At 44.0% G+C, this 23,234-nt stretch overlaps 1 protein-coding gene across 6 annotated transcripts in view; it reads left to right on the plus strand.

Annotated features, from left to right (window-relative positions):
- Positions 1-18,905, plus strand: part of LOC130361916 (5-hydroxytryptamine receptor 3A-like) — a 135,840-nt gene extending 116,935 nt beyond the window's left edge. For 5 of the 6 annotated variants that reach the window (XM_056565606.1, XM_056565601.1, XM_056565602.1 and 2 more), the window contains exons 5-9: positions 4,546-4,715; positions 6,558-6,718; positions 13,047-13,257; positions 13,568-13,846; positions 17,440-18,905. In XM_056565606.1, coding sequence (XP_056421581.1) covers positions 4,546-4,715; positions 6,558-6,718; positions 13,047-13,257; positions 13,568-13,846; positions 17,440-17,708 — 1,090 coding nt within the window. In that variant the 3' untranslated portion in view covers positions 17,709-18,905. Of the gene's footprint in view, positions 1-4,545; positions 4,716-6,557; positions 6,719-13,046; positions 13,258-13,567; positions 13,847-15,475; positions 15,534-17,439 lie in introns of all 6 variants that reach the window. The other variant, XM_056565603.1, reaches the window with a different exon arrangement.
- The last annotated feature ends 4,329 nt before the right edge of the window (positions 18,906-23,234 follow it).

Genomic DNA, 23,234 nt, shown 5'->3' on the forward strand with positions numbered 1-23,234 from the left:
ATTAAGCTAATTGGGAAGATTGGGCCAGGCACCATCATTGGTGCACTGGCCCTTTAAATCGCAGAGACCCGGCGCGCGCGCGCCCTAGGGAGCGGGACCGCGCGCGCCGGGACAGGACCGAGGGAGAGCGAGTCAGGTACGGGGACCGGGATGCGCATCGCGAGCGGGCGCTACCCGCATCGCGAATCGCACCCCGGCTGAAGGCGGGACCGCAGCGCACCCGGTCAGTGGATCTGACCGGGGCGCTGCAACAACGAAGATGAGGCGAGCGCTCCGGGGAGGAACGGGGACCCGGAGCGCTCGGCGTAACAGTAACAAGTGAATTTGGACTCTAGTATATACATTATCAATATTATCTGTGGTATTTATTTTATTTAACCGTGTACTGTAAATAATGGCAAGGAGTATTATGGCTATTTGTAGAATAATGATGTACTTATATGTGTTACTATATGCACTACACACATATTCGACTGAGGGTTTTCATGATCTATGACTTATAATTGACTAATTCAGGGGCATTGCTAGGTCTTTAGAAGATCGGGGGCTAGAGCCCATAGTCCATGCCATGCCCCTAACCACACCCTCAGTTATGCCCCTAACCAGACCCTCATCCATGCCCAATTACATCCAGCCTCCTCCTCCAATATACTAACTACTACCAGTGGACAACTGTACAGAGTTGTTTCAGCAATCACACACCTATCACCATTATACTGTAAATGACCAAATCCTGTATACTGAGACCAATATTACCAATAACACCAGTATACACGAAGGAATAATCTCTCAATACATATCAACATCACACTGTTACTGACCAAATCCTGTTTACTGAGACCAATATTACCAATAATGCCAGTACAAAAAACTAAAATTGTCAGTTTCTTCAAACAATATGAAATTTGTGCACAGGTGCACATTGCTAGTTGTGTGTTATCAGTAAAGTATAAAAAATACCACCATACCACGACCACCACCACCATTATCACTGACTAATACCAATATATTGCTCCCAAAAAAAAATCACTGTATGAAAGACCAATATTTCCACATACATTTACTTTATAGAGTGGTTACTTATAGGACATTATAGAGGTAGATACCAGCTGCACAGAGGATCTGTATTCCACATAAGTGATTATAAACAGGACCATATAGAGGTAAATACCAGCTGTAAGACTGCTGTAACAGCTTTTCCAACCAAAACATATTTCTTCAGCATCTGCAGGATAAACATGTTAGACTCCACATTTTTCCAGTTCCCTACCCTCATTTACACAATCTCCCCATCTATAGACCCCTAAACTGTAATAATTCCCTTCTTGGTGTCCTGCACGGTAAAAAGGAAGGTAGGTAGGTAGCCAGGTAAATAGGTAACTAGGTAGGTAGATCAGGAAGCCCGATATGTAGGTAGGTGACTAGTCAGGTATTTAGTATTTAGGCAGCCAGGTATATAGGTAGTTAGATAGCCAGGTATGTAGGTAAGTAGTTAGGCATCCAGGTATAAAGGTAGGTAGCCAGTGGGTGTAGGCATCAGAGTACCCCCACAGAGGGTGTAGGCAGCAGAGTTTCCCCACAGTAGGTGTAGGCAGCAGAGTTCCCACCGTAGGTGTAGGCAGCAGGGTTCCCCTACAGTGGGTGTAGTCAGCAGGGTCCCCCACAGTAGGTGTAGGCAGCAGGGTCCCCTCACAGTAGGTGTAGACAGCAGGGCTCCCTCCCCAGTAGGTGTAGGCAGCAGGGTCCCCCCACAGTAGGTGTAGGCAGCAGGGTCCCTCCCACAGTAGGCGTAGGCAGCAGGGTCCCCCCACAGTAGGTGTAGGCAGCAAGATCCCCCCGCTAGGTGTAGGCAGCAGGGTCCCCCCTCAGTAGTTGTAGGCAGCAGATTCCCCTTCACAGTAGGTGTAGGCAGCAGAGTTCCCTCATAGTAGGTGAAGGCAGCAGAGTTCCCCCACAGTAGGTGTAGGCAGCAGGGTCCCCTCACAGTAGGTGTAGGAAGCAGTATCCCCCCACAGTTGATGAAGGTAGCAGGATCCCCCCAGAGTAGGTATAGGCAGCAGGGTCCCCCCACAGTAGCCGTAGGCAGCAGTTTTTCCCCCCTCCCCCCAGAAGGTGTAGGCACCAGAGCTTGCCCCCCTCCCCCCCAGTAGGTATAGGCAGCAGAGTTCCCCCCACCCCCCAAGTAGGTGTAGGCAGCAGAGTTCCCCCCCCTCTCCCCCCCCCCCAGTAGGTGTAGACAGCACATACAGCAGAAGGCAGTGTCCTGGATCCTCAGCAGCAGCACGCCCTCCGACCACATCCGATCAGACAGCCGGTCAGTCCGCCCCTGACTGTGGGTGGGCCGGTGTCTTCTGGCGTGCCTACACAAGGCACATCTGGTCACTTAAAGCAACCGTAGCATAAATTGTTCACTAATGCCACCGCTGCTTTAAGACAGCGGCAGCCTGAGACCCGGGGCTATTGGCCCTACACCTATAGCCCCATTAGACCCCCCAACAACGCCTCTTGTCTTAGTTATGTCTAGGCTTTATTGTCTATGCTGACTTCTTTGTAGCCTAATTAGTTTGGTTAGTTACTAGTCAGTTACTGAATAACCATTGTATGTGTTGAAATGACACAATGTGTGCACTGACAGACACTTTTCCATAGACCTTAAAGGAGTAGTCCAGTGGTGAACCCAGTGGTGAACAACTTATCCCCTATCCTAAGGATAGGGGATAAGTTTGAGATCGCGGGGGGTCCGACCGCTGGGGCCCCCTGCGATCTCCTGTACGGAGCCCCGACAGCCCGTGGGAAGGGGGCGTGTCGACCTCCGCACGAAGCGGCAGCCGACACGCCCCCTCAATACAACTCTATGGCAGAGCCGAAACGCTGCCGGCTCTGCCATAGAGATGTATTGAGGGGGCGTGTCGGCCGCCGCTTCGTGCAGTGGTCGACACCCGCTATCTGGCCGGAGAGCCTGGCCCCCGTACAGAGAGATCGCAGGGGGCCCCAGCGGTCGGACCCCCCGCGATCTCAAACTTATCCCCTATCCTTAGGATAGGGGATAAGTTTTTCACCACTGGACTACCCCTTTAATTCAACACATTATTAGATTAATAAAAAATAAAAAATAACTTTCAGGTGTCAGCCTACTTGTTGCAATATCCCTGGATAAGATGGTTTGGATTAAATAAACAAGATTCTTTTATTCCACTGCTTTCCTGGCATGGGCACCAGGACGTCAGTTGCAAGATACTTGCATGGGAAGCAGGTCTGGGAGGCTGCTAGTTATCACTAATTGTCTGCAGAGCATCTGGGTAGAACTTGAGTTCACCTGTCCACCACTATATGGTCACTTTAGTGCAGTGGTTATTAACCTTGTTGGAGGAACTGAACCCCACCAGTTTCATATGCGCATTCACCGAACCGCTCTTAATTGGAAAAATAAAATATGATTTTTTCAAATTCAAAACTTAGGAGGTATATATTTAAGTATATATTTATACATAGGAGCACAAAATGAACAAAACCATTAAAGAACAAAACCATTAAGACACATTAGGCGCAGGCAGTGTTCCCCCACACATTAGGCGCAGGCAGTGTTCCCCCACACATTAGGCGGAGGCAGTGTTCCCCCACACATTAGGCGCAGGCAGTGTTCCCACACATTAGGCAGGCAGTGTTCCCCCACATTAGGCAGGCAGTGTTCCCCCACAGACATACAGCCTCCAGTCATATACAGTGTATGGCTGGAGACTGTATGCCTGTGTACTGCCCACTTCAGTGCTCCGGCAATAGCAGTAGGTCCCAAGACCGGTGGTCGGAGCACCGAAGATGACGTGACGCTGGTCACTTACCAAGCTGGCCAGCGCGCGTCTTCCTCCTTCTCGATCCTCCGGTCCTCGGCGCCTTCGTTTCCATGGGCACACGGGACTTCAATGATGCCTTTAAACTTAACGCGGGGCCGCAGGGAGTTAATAGTGATGGGGGGAATTGCCCCATCGCTACAGGACGGGCAAACACCGGCTCTGCTCGGGGCCCGGGCCAGCTCGGGGCCCCAAGCAATTGCTTGGTTTGCCTGTCCTGTTGCAATATGCCTGGAGTCGGGTGTGTGTCTTGACCTCCGCCGAACCCGCAAGACTGACTCACCGGACCCCTGGGGTTCGATCGAACCCAGGTTAAGAACCACTGCTTTAGTGTATTGTGTTAATATTGATCTTTGTCTAGTGGTTTTTATTCAGTAACAGTATGGGGCAATCATTGAGTGACCATGTGATCATAGAGTGGTGATATTTTTTTAGTGGTATTATATGGTACAACAGACTCTGCTAAAAAAGAATATGCAGCTCCTTTCCTCCCCAAATATCAGCAGTCACATCCTCTGCTGCACTGTATACAGCCTTCTCTGTTTATCTAAGGCTCCTTCCACATTGCCGTTAGTGCCCGGCAGTGTGATGGCTGTAAGAAGATAGCAGGAGAAAAAAAGGAGTTCTGTATTATTCTTCTAATAATATACTTTTTGGTTAGAAAAAGCAAACTGTCATTTTTTTTCTTCTTCTTCAGTATAGATGAGGATAAGTCCCAGCAAACTCCCTTTGTATATGTCAATCACACTGGGCGTGTGCGCTATGACAGAATGCTTAGAGTGGTCAGCTCTTGTAACCTTGGCATCTTCAACTTCCCATTCGATGTTCAGAACTGCTCTTTGACCTTTGGCTCATACATGCACACAGGTATGTATTACAGGATCATACTATTTACTCATATGATAAATAATTGATAACATTTTGCATACAGCTACTCAGTAACATAGTAACAGTTCATAAGGCTGAAAAAAGACCAGAGTTCAACCTATATCCCTACTGAGTCCCTGCTGGACTCTGCTGATCCAGAGGAAGGCAAAAAAAAAACAACTCTCATACTCGAGGTAAAAATTCCTTCCTGACTCCAAATATGGCATCAGAATAAATCCCTGGATCAACATTCTGTCCCTATAAATCTATTATCCATAACCTTTAATGTTATTACTCATGTAATGCATCCAGGCCCCTTTTTAACTCTTTTATTGAGCTCACCATGACCACCTCCTCAGGCAGAGAATTCCACAGTCTCACTGCTCTTACAGTAAAGAACCCCCTTCTGTGCTGGTGTAGAAACCTTCTTTCCTCTAAATGTAGAGGATGCCCCCTTGTTATAGATATAGTTCTAGGTATAAAAATATGTCAGGGGAGAGATCGCTGTACTGCCCCCTGATATACTTATACCTAAGCCTTCTTTTTTCTAAACTAAATAACCCTAATTCTGATAATCTTTCTGGGTACTGTAATCCTCCCATTCCCCGTATTACCCTGGTTGCCCGTCTTTGAACACTCTCCAGCTCCACTATTTATTTCTTGTACACTGGTGCCCAGTACTGTACACAGTATTCTATGTGTGGTCTGACTAGTGATTTGTACAGCGGTAGAATTATTTCCTTGTCGTGGACATCTATGCCCCTTTTGATGCATCCCATGATTTTATGTGCCTTGGCAGCAGCTGCCTGACACTGGTCACTACAGGTAAATTTACTATTAACTAAACTCTGCCATTGGGACCCCCGTGATCTCTGCTGCGGCACCCCAGTCATCCGATGCACAGAGCGAACTTCGCTCCGTGTCTGATGACTAGCGATACGTTGCCGGAGGCTTGTGACGCCACGGCCTCCCTCTCACTGCAAGTCTATGGGAGGGAGCGTGATGGCCCCCCCGGCACTGAGGGGGGGCATCATGTGATGTCATGAGGGGGCATGGCTGTGACATCACAAGCCTCCAGGGCCGCAGCCGGCATTCTAAACGAATGCCGGTTGGTGCAGGGACTTCACGGAGAGTCCCAGCAGTGGGACCCGGTCAGACATCCTATTCCCTATTCTTTGGATAGGGGATAAGATGTTTAGGGGTGGAGTACCCCTTTAAATTAACATTTATAAAGTATTAATTAAAGCTAAGTATTAAGCTGTACCTGTCATTCTGAAAAACTTTTGACATGTCTTAGTGACATGTGAAAAGTTGTATTGGTGCGGGTCTAAGTGTTCAGACCTCCGCCGATCAGGAGAACGAGCCGGGAGGAGTCTGCGCTGCCGCAGGCTCCTCTCCTTTTACCCCAAATTCTGTGTCATGTGATCAAGACAATCTAATAGATTTACACAGTGAGTTTGTCTCGATCACGTGACACAGAGTCGGGACAGAACGTGCTGAGCGTTAACTTCTCATGGCAAATTTTTTACATGTCACTAGGACAGTGGCCATTTAATTATTCTCACTCTGCTGCTGTAGTATCTGCAGTAAGTGACCCCCCAGTTTGCATGTTTAGTATGCTCCGCAATACAGGAACACAGATAAACATAATAAGCAAGCTGAAAAATCATGTGTATAAGAGAGGAAATTCAGATTTGGAGATTTCCTGTTTGAAGTATGTTTGATTTTTTACATTCAGGCTCAGTGCTTATCTGCACATGAGATATATTTACAGAACACTCTTTATTTTAAGTGGGACATCACTATAAAGCAATGCAAATGTGTTCTTTGTTATGCTTGCAGTACGGGATGTGCGGCTAGGGTTGGCCCTTCCTGTGGAACAGATCCTTCAAAACTCTCTTCAATACTTGGAGACAAGCGGAGAGTGGGAGCTACTTAGAATTGAAGGTGGCCCTGATATTCTCAAGTTTGGCATTGATGAATGGGATATAATTACATTCTGGGTAAGGAGGCTTTTCAAACAAGATGACTGTTTAGACAGCTAGAAGGGTATTCAGAATAGAAATATGCTAGTGTTTGTTGGCTTCGCTAAATGTTTGCCTGCTAAATTTAAAGGGAACCGGTAACATTGAGAATGCAGTCCATTTTCATACAGCCTTTTATAGCAGGGGTAGGAGCTGAGAAGATTGATAAACAGTTTTGTGGGAAAACATTCAGTATAACATGTACCTTATTCATTGAAATACCTGCTCATTTTTGCATACGTAGTCAAGTGGGCAGTTCTACAGAGTGATTGACAACTAGCTCTGTATGCACACTTACACAATCACTGAGAAGGACCACCCATATAAACACATAGGAGAGATTTATCAAAACTTGTCAAGAGGAAAAGTTGCTGAGTTGCCCATAGCAACCAGATTGCTTCTTTCATTTTTGAAAAGGCCTTTGGAAAATGAAAGAAACGATCTGATTGGTTGCTATGGGCAAATGCTCAACTTTTTATCTGGACAGGTTTTGATAAATCTCCCTCCATAGGACAGAATGAGTAGAGGTTTATATGACTAATTGTCTAGTTATACTGAAGCTTTTCTATTCTAACAAAGCTATATATCAATCTGCTCAGCTCCTCCAGCTGCCTTACCTGGGCACAAATGGAATTGTCAGAAGGCACCCTCTCACCTTCTCTTTGTTGCTTTCATGGCGGCTGGGACGAAGGCATGCCTAAGACATAAAATGCATCTATTATGGCGCAGATGCCTGAACAGCTCAAGAATGACTAATAAAGCCCATCATCTGTACCTGAACTCTGACTAGCAGACAATCCCATAGAACCAGCCACACCAGTGTTGTCTCCTGTGGGCTTTAAAATCCAGCCATTTCTCTAGATCAGTGATGAATTATTCAGCTGCCTTGTGCACAGAGACTAAGCTATAGTTTCCACATTTCCTGTTCCTACCTTCCATACCTTTCTATTGGACCCCTGGACTATGAATTTGGCTATTCTCCTGACAGTACACCTGTGCTACCTGTCCTGACCTTAGATTTCTACTGATCTTGCCTGTGTTCTGAACGGTTTGTGTATTTTCATTTGCTATTTTGAATACTTAAAGGAAAGCCACTTCCTGGGTAACAAGATTTAACTGCATTATCAATGTGACAGGGTCCCTTTAACAATTCAGATAAAACATCCACTGTGAACTCTTGTGTGAGAAACAGTACAGTGCTTTATTCTATTTGTCAACAAATACCTAATTTTATGCTCCTGTATGCATACAGATTAACTGCTTCCAAATATACATAAAGTTGATTTCCAAAACTAAAATAAGAGATTACATAGGTGTTTTGGTTAACAAGTCACAAGATACTTAAAGGAGTACTCTAGTCCAGAGTATTCCTGCTCCGTTCTGCCCGGGCTGCAAAATACATGAAAATGAACCATCACTCACCTCCCTGGGTTCCCGCGGAGCGCCACTACAGCTGTTCGGTCCTCCGGTCCATCTCCTTCATACTTCCGGGTGTAACGAAGCGTCACATGGCGCTCAGCCTATCGCCGGCCGAGGCTGAGCATCGCAGTGGCCGGCGATAGGCAGAGCGCCATGTGACGCTTCGTTACACCCGGAAGTATGAAGAGGATGGATCGGAGGACCGAACAGCTGTAGTGGCGCTCCGCGGGAACCCAGGGAGGTGAGTGATGGTTCATTTTCATTTATTTTGCAGCCCGGGCAGAATGGAGCAGGAATACTCTGGACTAGAGTACTCCTTTAATTATGAAATGTGGGGTCCTTCTTTCAGAACCTTAGTCAGAATGGAGAGTAACTACAATGAGGTTCTTGCTCTGGAGGGCCCTATAAGTCTGTGCATTATATGGAAAGTATATATAAGGAAGATACAGACATATACTGTAAGGGTGTAGCTTGTCAATCCCGCATATAGCAGGAAACAACGGGTATGCTGCAGTGAGGCTACAATATGATGCTAGATCTGGTGGTGCAGGCTAGAAAGGCACATAGCGCTCATACATATCATGAAAGGAGAGAAACCGCACTCACCGTGTTCAACTACCCTTCACCCAACATGGAATAAAGATAATCTGCATGGACTTACTGGTGAGTGCTGTTTCTCTGCTTTCACGACATTCTATGGAAAGTCCTTTTATTTTAGTGGGAACTACTGTATGTAATGCTTAATTTACAGTGCTAAGGTGATGCAGGAAAATTTTATGTTATAGCTTTCTCCACATATATAGCTGATCACTGGGGTCCAGAGGGGCACCTTGTGGTAATCTTATCCATCTAACAAAAATTATTGTTACAAATGGTTCCTCAAACTAGCATTTTACCTTTGTATAATTAAGTAAGGAAAAGTTTATCATGTTCGTATGTTTGTTCAGATGACAAATGCCATTAGTAGATATATTTTAACTGACCTTGACAGTAGTAGAGAATTTAACAAACTGTCCATAAGGTAACTGAGCTGTCTGTACTTTTACAATGCCTGGTAAAAGTGATGCTGGTTTGCATGAATGAAGACCATCTCACATGCAAGCTGTGCTTGCTCAGACTTTTTAGTGAGGGTTGAATAAAAAAACAAAACAAAAAAACAAAAACACCCCTGACCATACGTATTTTAACGTCATAAGCTTCACAAAAAAACTGCAGCATGTGAGAAACCTGCACAGCTGAAATAGCTTTTTAGATGTCATGATAGTGTACAGTATATTATGATTGACTGGGATTGCAATGCAACTAGGTTGCATTCCAGTTGAGTCAGAAGGGATTGCTCATAGTAATGGAAATATCAGATGTATTTCCTGATGATTAGCTCCCTCAAATAAAATGCTTCACTCATCCAAATCTGTCAAATCTGCTAAAGCGTTGCTAAGCAGACCCAGGATGTTTGATGGAGAATGGAGGAGAAGGAAGTTGGAAGCTGACTTTCGCGCTGCTGATATTCGGACCCAAAATACTGGACGAAAATTTTTATAATAGAAGGCACATTCATTAATCACACACAACGCATTTCTGGGCGTGATCTTCCCTTTCATCAGGCATGATCACGCCCAGAAACGCGTTGTGTGTTATTAATAAATGTGCCTTCTATTATAAAAATTATCATCCAGTCTTTTTGGTCCAAATATCAGCAGCGCGAAAGTCAGCTTCCAACTTCCTTCTCCTCCATTCTCCATTGTCTTCACAGTGGCAAGAATTCACGTGGGAAGCCGCTGCAGCTGATCGCTCTCATCATTACACACTCTTGTAGGCGTTGTGCCTGACATATGTACAACGGCACCAGGTTAGTGCGTTTTGACCACTACATGTGAACATTGCTCCTTAATCGCATTCTGTGATGTCCCATTACGGGATATCATCCTACACTCCTATCAGCTTGAGTCCCTGTACTTCCTCATGGCTCACCTACAGTGTTCCCCCATAAAGTGTATAGGTTGTATGTAAAGTGTAAAGGACCTTTGATATGGTCACATGGTTATTAGTCACATGATAATGTTGTCACATTTTTTGCTACCCAAAGAACACCACGTGACCAGATGACCCGCAGCTAGCCTATGGGCTCCTTGCTCAGCGCCCCTTTATAAAAGGTACTACAATCTCTCTCTTGTGTTTCACTTTCCCCTGAGGTCAAGTCCAGGCCAGACGTCTCAGGGTCAGTGTTCAGCACATCTGGAGGACTCAAGCCTAAATTACAGCCACAAGTCATTAAGTCAAGTCATCTTTATCTGCTGTCATCATCTTCAGTCAAGTCAAGTCAAGTCAATTGTAGTCAGTGTGGCCTGCACCTTTAGTCTCTGCAGTAACTGCAGGTCCCAGTAAGCTGCGAGGTCCCCTGTGTTACTGGTCACCTCTCTGGAATCCTGAGCAAACTGTATAGACTGTAACACCTGTCTAACCTCAGTAAAAGCGCCAGTTAACCTTAATCTGGCCTTGAACTATTATTTGCCCCTGCCTAACCTAGGACTAGCAGTTCTACCTTAGGATGGTTAAATAGGCAAACCACACGCTGGCGTCATGAACACAGGGGTTAATACCATCTACCCCTGGGCAACACCATCTGCCCCTTACACCTCACATCACACCCCGTGGCTCACCACAATTCCACACAAGGAAGCGCTCCTCTCTTTGTATTTTTCCAGGATGCTTTATAGAAGGGATATGTGGTAGCGGGGTGTGATTAGGGCAGATGTTGTTACCGCAGGGGCAGATGGCATTAACCCCTTGTATTTGTGAAGCCAGGGCGTGGTTTAGCCTAAAACCATCCGAAGGTAGACCGCTGGATCCTGGGTTAGGCACGGGGGCAATAAAGACTCCGACGCCAAGTTACGGACAACAGTAGCTTTACTGAGGGTAGACAGTTGGTAAAGTCTATACAGTTCAGCAAGGGCCCAAGGAGATGACCAGTGATGCAGAGACCTTAAGGGCTTGCTAGGACTTGTAGTAGGACTGGACAATTGAATGCAGACCAAGCTGACTTGACAGATGACAGGGACTGACTTGACTCATGAAGCTGTGACTTTAGCTTACTTGAATTGATGGTGGCTGCAGGTCTTGACTTTGAGGCCTCCAACACTCTGGACACACACACTAGGCACGACTGCATTGGACCTCAGCCGGGGTATTCACTTCTGACTCTTCGGTGTGAATTTCAGCCCAGAACCCCCAGGTCCGGTGGTGAGGGGACAGCCTCACCGGCGATGATGCACAAGAAGATGCCGGTGTTCCCTCCTCCGGGGTTGGTGGCCTGTCTCTATCGTCCTCAGGCAGCGGGACTTGGTAGCAGGCCTCTTCAGCCCTGAGGGATATGCGCTGTAAACGATCAGCCAGCTGCTGAAACATCTGCGCCACAGCAACTTTACGGGCCTTCGACACATCTTAGTGCTCTGCATGTGTACTTGCCTGTTCTGTCATGTTGCTCCTCTGACTGACTTCCGGCAAACTGGGAGGATCCGGCAGCACTGCTCCTTTTATGCAGGGCTTCGGGAAAATGGCCATCGGACGGTAGTGCGCCAGCAGTGCAGCGCTGACTTCCGCTCCCCCAACAAGGGGCTGATCTTCACAGTTCCACTTCGGCATGGATACAGCAACATGGTTTCCAGGCCCAGGGGCGGGACGCTGACCAGCTTGGGACATTTTTGCACGCTTCTTAGACACATCTTTAACCCTTGCAGGTACAGGCAATACTTGGCAACGTAACCCAGCTTCAGACCTAATCTTGCACATGGTTGACACAGTACTTTTCTTCACCTCCACCTCTATTTCACAAGCACCTCAAGTAAACCACTTTTCATTTGCAAAGTCCCATACACTTTCTGGCACAGACTTAAATCGCATCGGCATGCGGTTTTTGCAGACAATATTGGACACAGTTCAGACTAGGGTAGGACTTGTGGCATAAGGCGCACACCCGTATTCTGTTCATTGGACACCAAAAGTTGTGGTAGCGGGGTGTGATGAGGGCAGATGTTGTTACCCTAGGGGCAGATGGCATTAACCCCTTGTATTCGTGATGCCAGGGTGTGTTTTAGCCTAAAACCACCCAAAGGTATACCGCTGGATCCTGGGCTGGGCACGGGGGCAATAAAGACTCCGACGCCAAGTTACAGACAACGTTAGCTTTACTGTGAGTAGACAGTTGGTAAAGTCTATACAGTTTAGGCAGGGCCCAAGGTGGTGACTAGTGACGCAGAGACCTTAAGGGCTTGCTGGGACTTGTAGTAGGACTGGACAATTGAATGCAGACCATGCTGACTTGACAAATGACAAGGACTGACTTGAATTGATTCATAAAGCTGTGACTTTAGCTTACTTGAAATTATGGTGGCTGCAGGACTTAACTTTGAGGCCTCCAACACTCTGGACACACACACTAGGCACGACTGCACTGGACCTCAGTAGGAAACAAGGGCTAAGAGCTCAAGAAGAGATAGAAGCTAACTCCACCCAGGACTTAAATAGGGGAGACTAGCAGGGAGCCCATAGGTCACTCTTGGGATCACCTGGTCACTGGTACCTCCTGGATAACAATCACATCACATAACTCTTAAAGATACAACACATTTTATAATACAATACACTGCAGAATATATGTACAGGGGGGGGGGAACAGGTGCAAGGGGCCCTGGGGACACTAAAGGAGGCTGGTTGGCAGGGCAGCAAGGGTACAGGGTAACATCACCCGTGCTGGGCCACCACAGATACATAACAGATGCATAGATAAGTAGGAAAAAATATATACATATTGTAACTAATAAGCATTGCTGTCCTGTAAATATCAGCCAAATTGTTATGCTCATATTGTGATCCCTTCTGCTCCCTACAGGTAGTGATCAGACGTCGCCCTGTTCTCTATGTGGTAAATCTGATTATTCCAAGTGCCTTCCTGATGTTGATTGACATATTGAGCTTCTTTCTTCCACCACACAGCACTGACCGTGCATCATTTAAGATGACCTTGCTCTTGGGATACACCGTCTTTCTACTTATTATGAACGACTTACTACCAAGCACAGCCAATGGGACTCCTCTGATTGGTGAGTCTTCTTACTATTTATTTTAAATATGGGATATCCAGATAGTCTCTTTACCTGTGATTACAATTCTTATGTTGATGCCTTCCCCTAGACAATCTAATTTCCATGTATCTTGCATATGCAAACACAGCACACACGGTGCAGTCAATCTTCAAGATACTACACCGTGATTCAAGCATACTGATCTAAACTAAGATATCACCGAGCTACAAGTCACTACGTATTATGCACCTGTTTGACTGATATTTCAATACTCATTTTATGCTTGTCTGATACTAAGACAATTGTGTATTTGTTTTCCATTCTACAGGTATTTACTTCTCAGTTTGCCTTGCACTACTTGTACTCAGTTTGTTGGAGACAGTTATTATCACCCATGTGCTACATCGAGGAACTCTGCAGAGCGGCTCAGTGCCTTACTGGGTCAGAAGATTTGTCCTGGGTTTTCTGGCCCAGCTGATATGTTACAGTGATCCAAATATTAATAATAAAAGCACATTATCCAATAACCATGTTTTGCCTCCAACTAATGAAAATGCATCCAGACAGCCACCACCCAGCCCCTGCCATGATAAAGTTATCAATACAGGTAATATCCATGTTTTCAGAAGAAAAGACGTTACCTGATACTTATGTAAAATATACAAGAACTGAAAATTGTAAATATGAATTTGACATTAACAGAAATCTGCTGGAAATAATACCAGATAACTATACTTTTATGGCCAAAACTATTGGGATACCTATTTATTACACCTAGAGAGCTTTTAGGTCATCAAATTCCAAATCTATAGGGCATTATTTTTATAGAGTTGGTCCTCTCTTTGCAGTTATAATAGCTTTTACTCTTCTATGAAGAGTTTTTACAAGATTTTGGAGTGTGCCTGTCAGAATGGTTGCCCATTTATCCAGAAAAGCATTTGTGAGGTCAGATTATGATGTTGGATGAGTGGGATTTGCTCATAATCTCATTTTAGTTTTTCCCAAATGTAACGCCCTAATGGGTTTGGATCCGCTGTGCCACTTACCGGTTTAGCACTTTGGGCCAAACTTTGAAGCAGAGTATAAGTGTTCCCCTAGTTTTCACCCTTAATCTTGCTCCAGGATGCGGAAACTGGACTTCAGCTGCAGGTGAGGCACCAGTTTTTTTTGTATAAATATTTTTATTTAGATTTCAATTATACACATCATAATACATTACATTTTATTGCGAAAAAAAACAAAAACATTATTCATAGTTTCTATCCCCCCCTCCACCCCCCTTCCTCCTCCTTATATCCCTCCTTATATATTATTGAGACTCGAGGCACCAGGTTAATATTGCAAGAGTGATTGCCTTAAGTGGCAGCTGGCTAGGCATGTTGGCACCATGGATACAGGCAGGAGGGTTGAGCTGACGATAAAGATGATATTAGCGCAGCAACACAGTCTAATGAAGCAGAGCTGTTTTGGTGCATAGCTGAGCTGGAGCTATTAGAACAACAGAGCTAAGGAGCTCAGATGCAGCCAGGTGGAGCAGGCTTGATCAGCAGACAAATGCCTAGTGGACAATCCGGTTCATGCCCTGAAAATGCAGGCAGGTACAGAGGGATCAGTTAACAGCCTTGATCAGGAATGCAGGATTACAGAAAAACAGACAGAAACATTTCCTGAAAAGATACAAAATATAGCTCAGGCCCCACAGGAAGGGAGGAGTGCCCGGCGGGATTTGAAGGAGGACAGGAATCAGGGTGTGCACAGATCCTTAAAGTGAGACCCCTATGGGTGCAAAAGAAACTGTTGTCCCCTGCAAAATGCAGATGATGAGGTCCAGAGCCTTCAATGAGGAGGTTGAACCAAGTGTGCGGCTCATCCGAGGTAGAGGGGTGAGCTGCATGCTGCATTGATGTACAAAAGAATTTAATAGGGTTGAAATCAGAGCTCTGTGCAGATCAGTTAAGTTGTTCCACACCAAATTCACCCATCCGTGCCTTTATGCACCTTGCTTTGAGTACTAAGGCACAGCCATGGTGGAACAGAAAAAATGCATTCCCTGACCTATTCCCACAAAGTGTAAGCATAAAATTGACCAAAATGTCTTGGTGTGCTAAAGCATTAAAGGGAAACAGACAGGGTGATCACCAGCCTCCAAAATGTATTAATGCTAATTTGCAGAAACTAGGAATGTGGGCCCTACGATAAATGTATTAGCAATGATAATGCCCCCATCTCCTTCCAGTCCAGCCTGTCTTCCTATCAATATTCCCTTCTGCTGTTCCTGCTGTCTGGATGACTAGGTGAGTGAAGAGCCGCTTGTGTAACAGTATTCTGCCGCTAAATATAAATATTCTGCCGCTAAAATTCCACCGCCAAAAGATTGAAATTGCCTATTCTTCAGACGGAATCCGCTCGGCAGACATTGCATTTTATGGTGCTGACTGCACTCGGAAGCTCTGGACAGAATTAAAGGGGTACTCCGGTGGAAATTATTATTATTATTATTTTTTTTCAAATCAACTGGTGCCAGAAAGTTAAACAGATTTGTAAATTACTTCTATTAAAAAATCTTAATCCTTCCAGTACTTATTAGCTGCTGAATACTACAGAGGAAATTATTATCTTTTTTGGAACACAGAGCTCTCTGTTGATATCTCGAGCACAGTGCTCTCTGCTGACATCTCTGTCCATTTTATGAACTGTCCAGAGTAGGAGAAAATCCCCATAGCAAACATATGCTGCTCTGGACAGTTCCTAAAATGGACAGAGATGTCAGCAGAGAGCACTGTGCTTGTAATGTCAGCAGAGAGCACTGTGTTCCAAAAAGAAAAGAATTTCCTCTGTAGTATTCAGCAGCTAATAAGTACTGGAAGGATTAAGATTTTTTAATAGAAGTAATTTACAAATCTGTTTACCTTCCTGGCACCAGTTGATAAAAAATAAAAAAAAAGTTTTCCACCGGAGTACCCCTTTAAGTGTTAACAGGGCCTAATAATAACCCCCTTTCTGCTCCTAAACAATAAAAATGCATACCTTTATTAGTGTCACAAATAAGGCATTATTATTTTTTGGGGTACGAAACTAGGTAATTGTGGGTACAAAGGGGGTAATTATTACTGCTTTGTGGCAGAAAAAGAGTACTATTTTAATGTCGATGCTACATTTAATGTGTAGGGGGCATCAAGATGTGCAATATTACTTTGTGAGGCACTTACATGGTATATTTACACATACCTTAATTGTTGCAGATTTCACACACGATATTCGAGTACCCACAGATTTTTGTATGTGTACTGTGTGAGCATGATGACAAGGAGCTCTATTTTTGTTTGGGGACACTAGAAGATCACAGTTACTATGTGTGGGCAATATTACCTTGTGGGGTACAAAAAGCAGCATTATTACTATTTGGGGCTATTGGGGCACTAACTGTTTGGCACTATTATTTCTAGGGCCACTATTTGACATTACTACTTCTGTTTGCCGTGTGGTACTTTTTTGGAGAGGGAATTATAGTTTGTACACGATTATTTCTGAAGTATAGTATTTGGGACACTAGGCCACACAGAAGGTACAGTATTAAGGGAAAATGGGAGAGCAACAACACAGAATTGGGGGCATCACTAAAATATATAGTTTGTATATGTTGGGAAAAGGTAGAGAGGGTGGAAAAGTGAGGCGCCAAACATGTCCGGGCAGCAAATACCAGTAGATGTCTTTACTACAGTCTAGGCCAGATAGAAAAGATGTGAAAAGTGAACAACTACAATCTGAAAATGCATCAACTGTGAGTCACTGGATTTAACGGAACTGTATTTATTATAACATTATAATGACAGGAATAGATCATAATGTGTTTAGCCCTTAGTATGCAGCCTGCATTTCGAGTATTAAAGGTGTGTGAATTAATTTTGAGTATACAATAACTCTCTGTAATTCCGTTTTATGTCCTCCCACTCAGACGGCAGGAAGGATTAGAAGGTCACTCAATGAATCATGCAGTTTTATGATAAACATGTGCAGGACATGGGGAGACGTAAGCAAAAGAAGAGTTTTAGGTTATGTGACAGCTGTGTACAAGGGGGAGACATTGTTTACTCAACAGGGAGATCCATTCCAAGAAAATGTTGTTGGAGTAAACTATGCAAAGAGATAAAATAATCGAATCATATCTAATCATGTGTTTATACGTCATTATTCTTTTAGAGCAAAAGAAGTTTGTGCCACCGGTCCTGGAGCTGCTACCCCCAGAGGCCTTGTGTCCAGGTGCAGAGAGGCAACTTGCTCTTATCAGTCAAAACCTGCGCATGGTGAGAGAAATGTTAGAGGGTAGGAACAATCTGCGGGCACAGGAAGAAGAATGGATTCAAGTTGGCTACATCCTCGACTCATTGATGTATCGCCTGTACTTGATCTTCATTGGATCTTATGCCATTATAATTATTAGTGTGTGGTGTGTTTGGTATAACATATAGACTTATAAGGGAAGCATTGGGCTGGAGTTCCTAGGGCCCAACAGAGAAAATGATTATTTCAGCCTAACCTCCATCTATACAGAACGTGCGTCATTCTGTTTTTAATTGAATTGTAATCTTTGTTATCATTGTACACAAAGGACATATCATCAATAAAAGGGTTGGGAATCAACTCATAAAGCATTACTGTCATTAGTTGTAAAATCTCCAGAAAGGCTTAAACTGGTAGAGTAATTAGCCCTAAAATAATTCTTCACATCAAAATGCTTATTTTATATGTGATATATGTTATTTTCTTCTCTATAGGGACACTTTTTTCCTGCATTTTTGGTGGAGGTGGCTGTTCCTTTAGAAGCATGACAACTTGCTCCTTTCTCTCCCCCCTCTTTCTCCCTAGTCACATGGGCTGCACTGGAGTGTACCATGTCCATAGTATAGGGTACAAGTCCAAAGAAATCAATTCATTTTGTCCCCATAAAAACATATCAGTGTGTATGTAAACAATCCATTAAGGTAGTACCTTGTATTGGTGGTCAGTGTGCCTGAAAATCACTGTACTCCTCGGTAAATGCTGCAAATGTTTGCCCCCTCTCTCACACATGGTTTAGTGCAAGGGGCATGGAAGTGAGCAGTGCAGGGAGATAACACCAACACCAAAAAAAAAAGTATTTATTTCTAAAGTCAGTGGCGCTTTCAGAAACAGACCCAGGTGCAAGAGACTATCAAAAATCAGCTCCAAATATTATCTTCATCTGGAATTTTGAGGCCCTGTTGTATTAGAGCCTGTTAAGTGGGTTCACACTACGTTTTTAGCAATATGGGACCGTATAAGGCTGGGGGGAGTGAAAACCGGGGCGCTCCCGTATCCCAGCCCTATCCGGCCTGTAGGTAATGCATTTCAATTCTTATTTTGGGCCATTATACGGTTTTCCCACTGGACCTAAAACAGTGGTATACCACGTGGTGAACCCAGCCTAAAGACTTTAATTTGTCAATATATATAGATGGTTCTGTCTTGTCACATACTTAGTATAGCTCTACTCTTAAAGAGGCACTCCACTTCCCCAGCATTCAGAACATTTAGTTCGGAAAGTAGGGTGGGAAAGGGGCTTGATGGCCATCACGCTCCCTCCCACAGACTTGCATTGAGTGGGCATGGCATGACTTCACAAGGGGGTGTAGCCGTGACATCACAACCCCCCCCCCCCCCAGCTTTTGGAACTAAATGTTCCGAATGCTGGGGCAGTGGAGTACCCCTTTAAGGTTTTCCTTTGAAGGTACAACATATGAAAAAGAAAAGTGCGGTTAAAAAACAATATGTCAGTCTGTACTTATGGTGAACATTTTTTCCCCAAACATATGATGCATAGGGAAGCTTATTATGAGTATGTACCCACACCACATACATGGTGTACACTTAGGGGATTATTAATGAGAAACAACACAGCTGTACCTTAACTTGGTGTGAGCTCAGGGACAACTCCACACATTGACTTTCACACACAGTGATACATGGTGACAAAGGACTCATTATCACATTATACCAACTTCTCTAGAGGAGTTAAAATGTCATACAAAAGGTGTTTGCTTAGTTAGAGCAGGTCAAGAAACACTCTGGTCCAAATGTTAAAATTATTTCATAATTGATGACTGTCTAATGTTAAAAATAGGTTTGCAACAAATGTGTCAAAATGGTTTACAGCTTATAATAAATACGGCATATATACACCAGATTCTTTATGGCCTTCCAATTCTGTGTTGAACTTTTTTTCTCCATTTATGGGTATGTTCACATATAGCTGTTTTGTTGGAGAAACTTCTGTGGCTATCATCTAAATGAGGTTTATAAATATCAATAAACACATCCTGGAGAACGGAAAGAGCTGCAGCAGTGAGATGTATAAACTTGTATCAAAGCGGATCCGAAATATGAATGATAACACTCACATCCTCTTCTCGCTCTTAGTCCCATACCGCAACTTCACCAGACCACCCAGCACAAATATACCGATGATGTTACTGTAACTCGTTCATGGGCAGTTGTGGCCATTCACTGATCTCAGCGGTCATGTGCAAGAGGCTAGCAAGAAGTTTTACTGACCAGGATTGGAGACTCACAGTATCCACTTCACCCATAGAGGTAAAATCCGGGGCAAATAAAGTCAGCAGAGGACTCCTGTGCAAGAACAGTCTTTGCAATGGTAGCAGTTCACCTAAGTGAAATCAACTTGTAATATCCCTGCAGCCGACCTGACCTTGATCTTGCAACAGCTTACCTCACAGAAACACAGATGATATGTCTGAGAAACTTACTTGACTAAAATTTACTTGACCAAAATTAATTTGTAATGTCACCGCACAAGATGTGCGAACCAGGGGGCAGAATTATGAGGGTAGTAGTTCTTGTTAGAAATATATATTACAAGTTGATTGGTGCTAACCACCGAATGTCCCAATAGCACATTTCTGCCACGTCACTGTGGCGTGATGCTTGCTTTTCTCCCAGCCAGCCACTGTGGTACTCTTAAAGGGGGGGGGGGCACCTAACTATAATGTCCAAATTACAGACACTAACTGAATGAGGATCTCTCGGGGGTTGACTTTGCAAACCCCTTGCGAACAAACTTTCAGCTTTCTCAGATAAAGAGAAATATGACAGGAGCTGATGAACTGACACCTGCCCCCGACTAAAGTCAGGACTCTACTAACTAGAAAGAACAAGAAGCTATTTTATTCTTAGGCTACTGGTGGGTGGGGGGTGGAGTTTGGTCTGGCTGCATTCTGACTAGATTCTGACTCAGGTGTACATGAAAATACAATGCAATGTGCTGCTATTAACCTGTTAACCCTCTGCACACTAAAGAATGACATAATGCATGTAACAACAGAAAAAATCAAGACATACAGTGGGGCAAAAAAGTATTTAGTCAGACACCAATTGTGCAAGTTCTCCCACTTAAAAAGATGAGAGGCCTGAAATTTTCATCATATGAGAGGCATGAGAAAAAAATCCATAAAATCACATGGTTTGATTTTTTTTAAAGAATTTATTTTCAAATTATGGTGGAAAATATGTCTGTGGTCAATAACAAAAGTTTATCCCAATACTTTGTTATTTATCCTTTTTTTTTTGCAAAGACAGAGGTCAAACGTTTTCTGTTAGTCTTCACAAGGTTTTCATACACTGTTGCAGGTATTTTGCCCCATTCCTCCATGCAGATCTTCTCTAGAGCAGTGATGTTTTGAGTCCTTTGCTGGGCAACACAGACTTTCAACTCCCTCCAAAGGTTTTCTATGGGGTTGAGATCTGGAGACTGACTAGGCCTCTTCAGGACCTTGAAATGCTTCTTACGAAGCCACTCCTTTGTTGCCTGGGGAGTGTGTTTGGGATCATTGTCATGCTGAAAGACCCAGCCACATTTGAATTTAGGATTAGTGTGTACACAAGTGCTACTATATGGTTAATTAGCAGCTGCCCAGGATTATAGGTGGATACCTAAAAACCACACCTGAAAAAATCAGTAATGTACTGGTAGGTGCACACTGATAAATAAATACAATAAATACAATGATTACTGTTTTATCACGTTTCAACTTAAATGCTCTTGCTGATGGAAGGAGGTTTTCACTCAAAATATCACTCTTTCCTTTACACGGATCAGTCGTCCTGGTCCCTTAGCAGAAAAACAGCCCCAAAGCATGATGTTTCCACCCCCATGCTTCACAGTAGGTATGATGTTCCTTAAATGCAACTCAGCATTCTTTCTCCTCCAAACATGACGAGTTGAGTTTTTAGCAAAAAGTTCTATTTTGGTTTCATCTCCTCATATGACATTCTCCCAATCCTCTACTGGATCATCCAAATGCTCTCTAGCAAACTTCAGACTGGTGACTGTTTGAGGTTGTGGACAGGTGTCTTTGATACTGATAACAAGTTCAAACAGGTGTCATTAATACAGGTAACGAGTGTGTGATAGAGGAGACTCTTAAAGAAGAAGTTACAGGTCTGTGAGAGCCAGAAATCTTGCTTGTTTGTAGGTGACCAAATACTTAATTTCCACCATAATTTGCAAATAAATTCTTAAAAAATCAGACAATGTGATTTTATGGATTTTTTTTCTCTTTATGTCTCTCATAGGTGAGGTATACCTATCATGAAAATTACAGGCCTCTCTTTTTAAGTGGGAGAACTTGCACAATTGGTGGCTGACTAAATACTTTTTTTGCCCCACTGTATATGCAAAGTAGAAAACACAGTTACCTAGGCCTTCTGTACATGAAATACATACTTTACTGTCCAGCAAATCTTATAATTATTTTGCCACGTGACTAGTCTTGGAGTATCAGTTGGTACAGCTTGCACTGGGCCACCACACAACTGCAACACAACCTAATCATGTGGTTTCACCCTAAACAGTAGTATCTTATAAGAAATAACCCCATCTGGTGGGCCGTCTTGCAGAACAGTTGTCCAAAGGTAGGCATAAGGCAAAAATCCAGCTCACCTGGAATACAAGTCACTAGAGTGTCAGCAGGGATCCTGTGTCCAACCACGACATGATGCATAATGCAGGTTCCAAGGTAATGGCTTCAGCCTGAGAAATTAAAATGTAGCTTCTTTCTTGAAAAATCATATAAAAACACCACTACATGCTTGTGTGGGAACGATCAATCTATTTCCAGCATTGAAGATGCATTTAATCTTGGTCGCAGTCAGAAAACAAACAGCCCCCATATTAAAGCATATGTACTACCAGGGCTGAATTCAGAAATTGTAGGACCCTGGGCTATGGATACTCCGAGGCCCCCCTCCCAGTAATATATCATCACACCATGACTGTCACGCCCCCTCACATAGGCTTGCATTAAGTGGGCGGAGCATGTCATCACACGGGGGCGGGGCCGTGACATCACAATGCTCTGGCCCCCGTGATCGCCAGTAATCAGACCCGGAGCGAACGTGCTCCGGGGACTGATTCTAACGGGGTGCTGCGTGCAAAATCACCGGGGTCCCCAGCAGCGGGAGCCCTGCGATCAGGCATCTTATCCCCTATCCTTTGGATAGGGGATAAGATGTCTTAGCGCCGGAGTACCCCTTTAACCCCTTAAGGACTCAGCCCATTTTGGCCTTAAGGACTCAGACAATTTAATTTTTACGTTTTCATTTTTTCCTCCTCGCCTTCTAAAAATCATAACTCTTTTATATTTTCATCCACAGACTAGTATGAGGGCTTGTTTTTTGCGCGACCAGTTGTCCTTTGTAATGACATTACTCATTATATCATAAAATGTATGGCGCAACCAAAAAACACTATTTTTGTGGGGAAATTAAAACGAAAAACGCAATTTTGCTAATTTTGGAAAGTTTTGTTTTCACGCCGTACAATTTATGGTAAAAATGACATGTGTTCTTTATTCTGAGGGTCAATACGATTAAAATGATACCCATTATTATATACTTTTATATTATTGTTGCGCTTAAAAAAAATCACAAACTTTTTAACCAAATTAGTACGTGTTACGCCG

Source organism: Hyla sarda, chromosome 3 (assembly GCF_029499605.1).
Source record: "Hyla sarda isolate aHylSar1 chromosome 3, aHylSar1.hap1, whole genome shotgun sequence".
NCBI classification, from domain to species: domain Eukaryota; kingdom Metazoa; phylum Chordata; class Amphibia; order Anura; family Hylidae; genus Hyla; species Hyla sarda.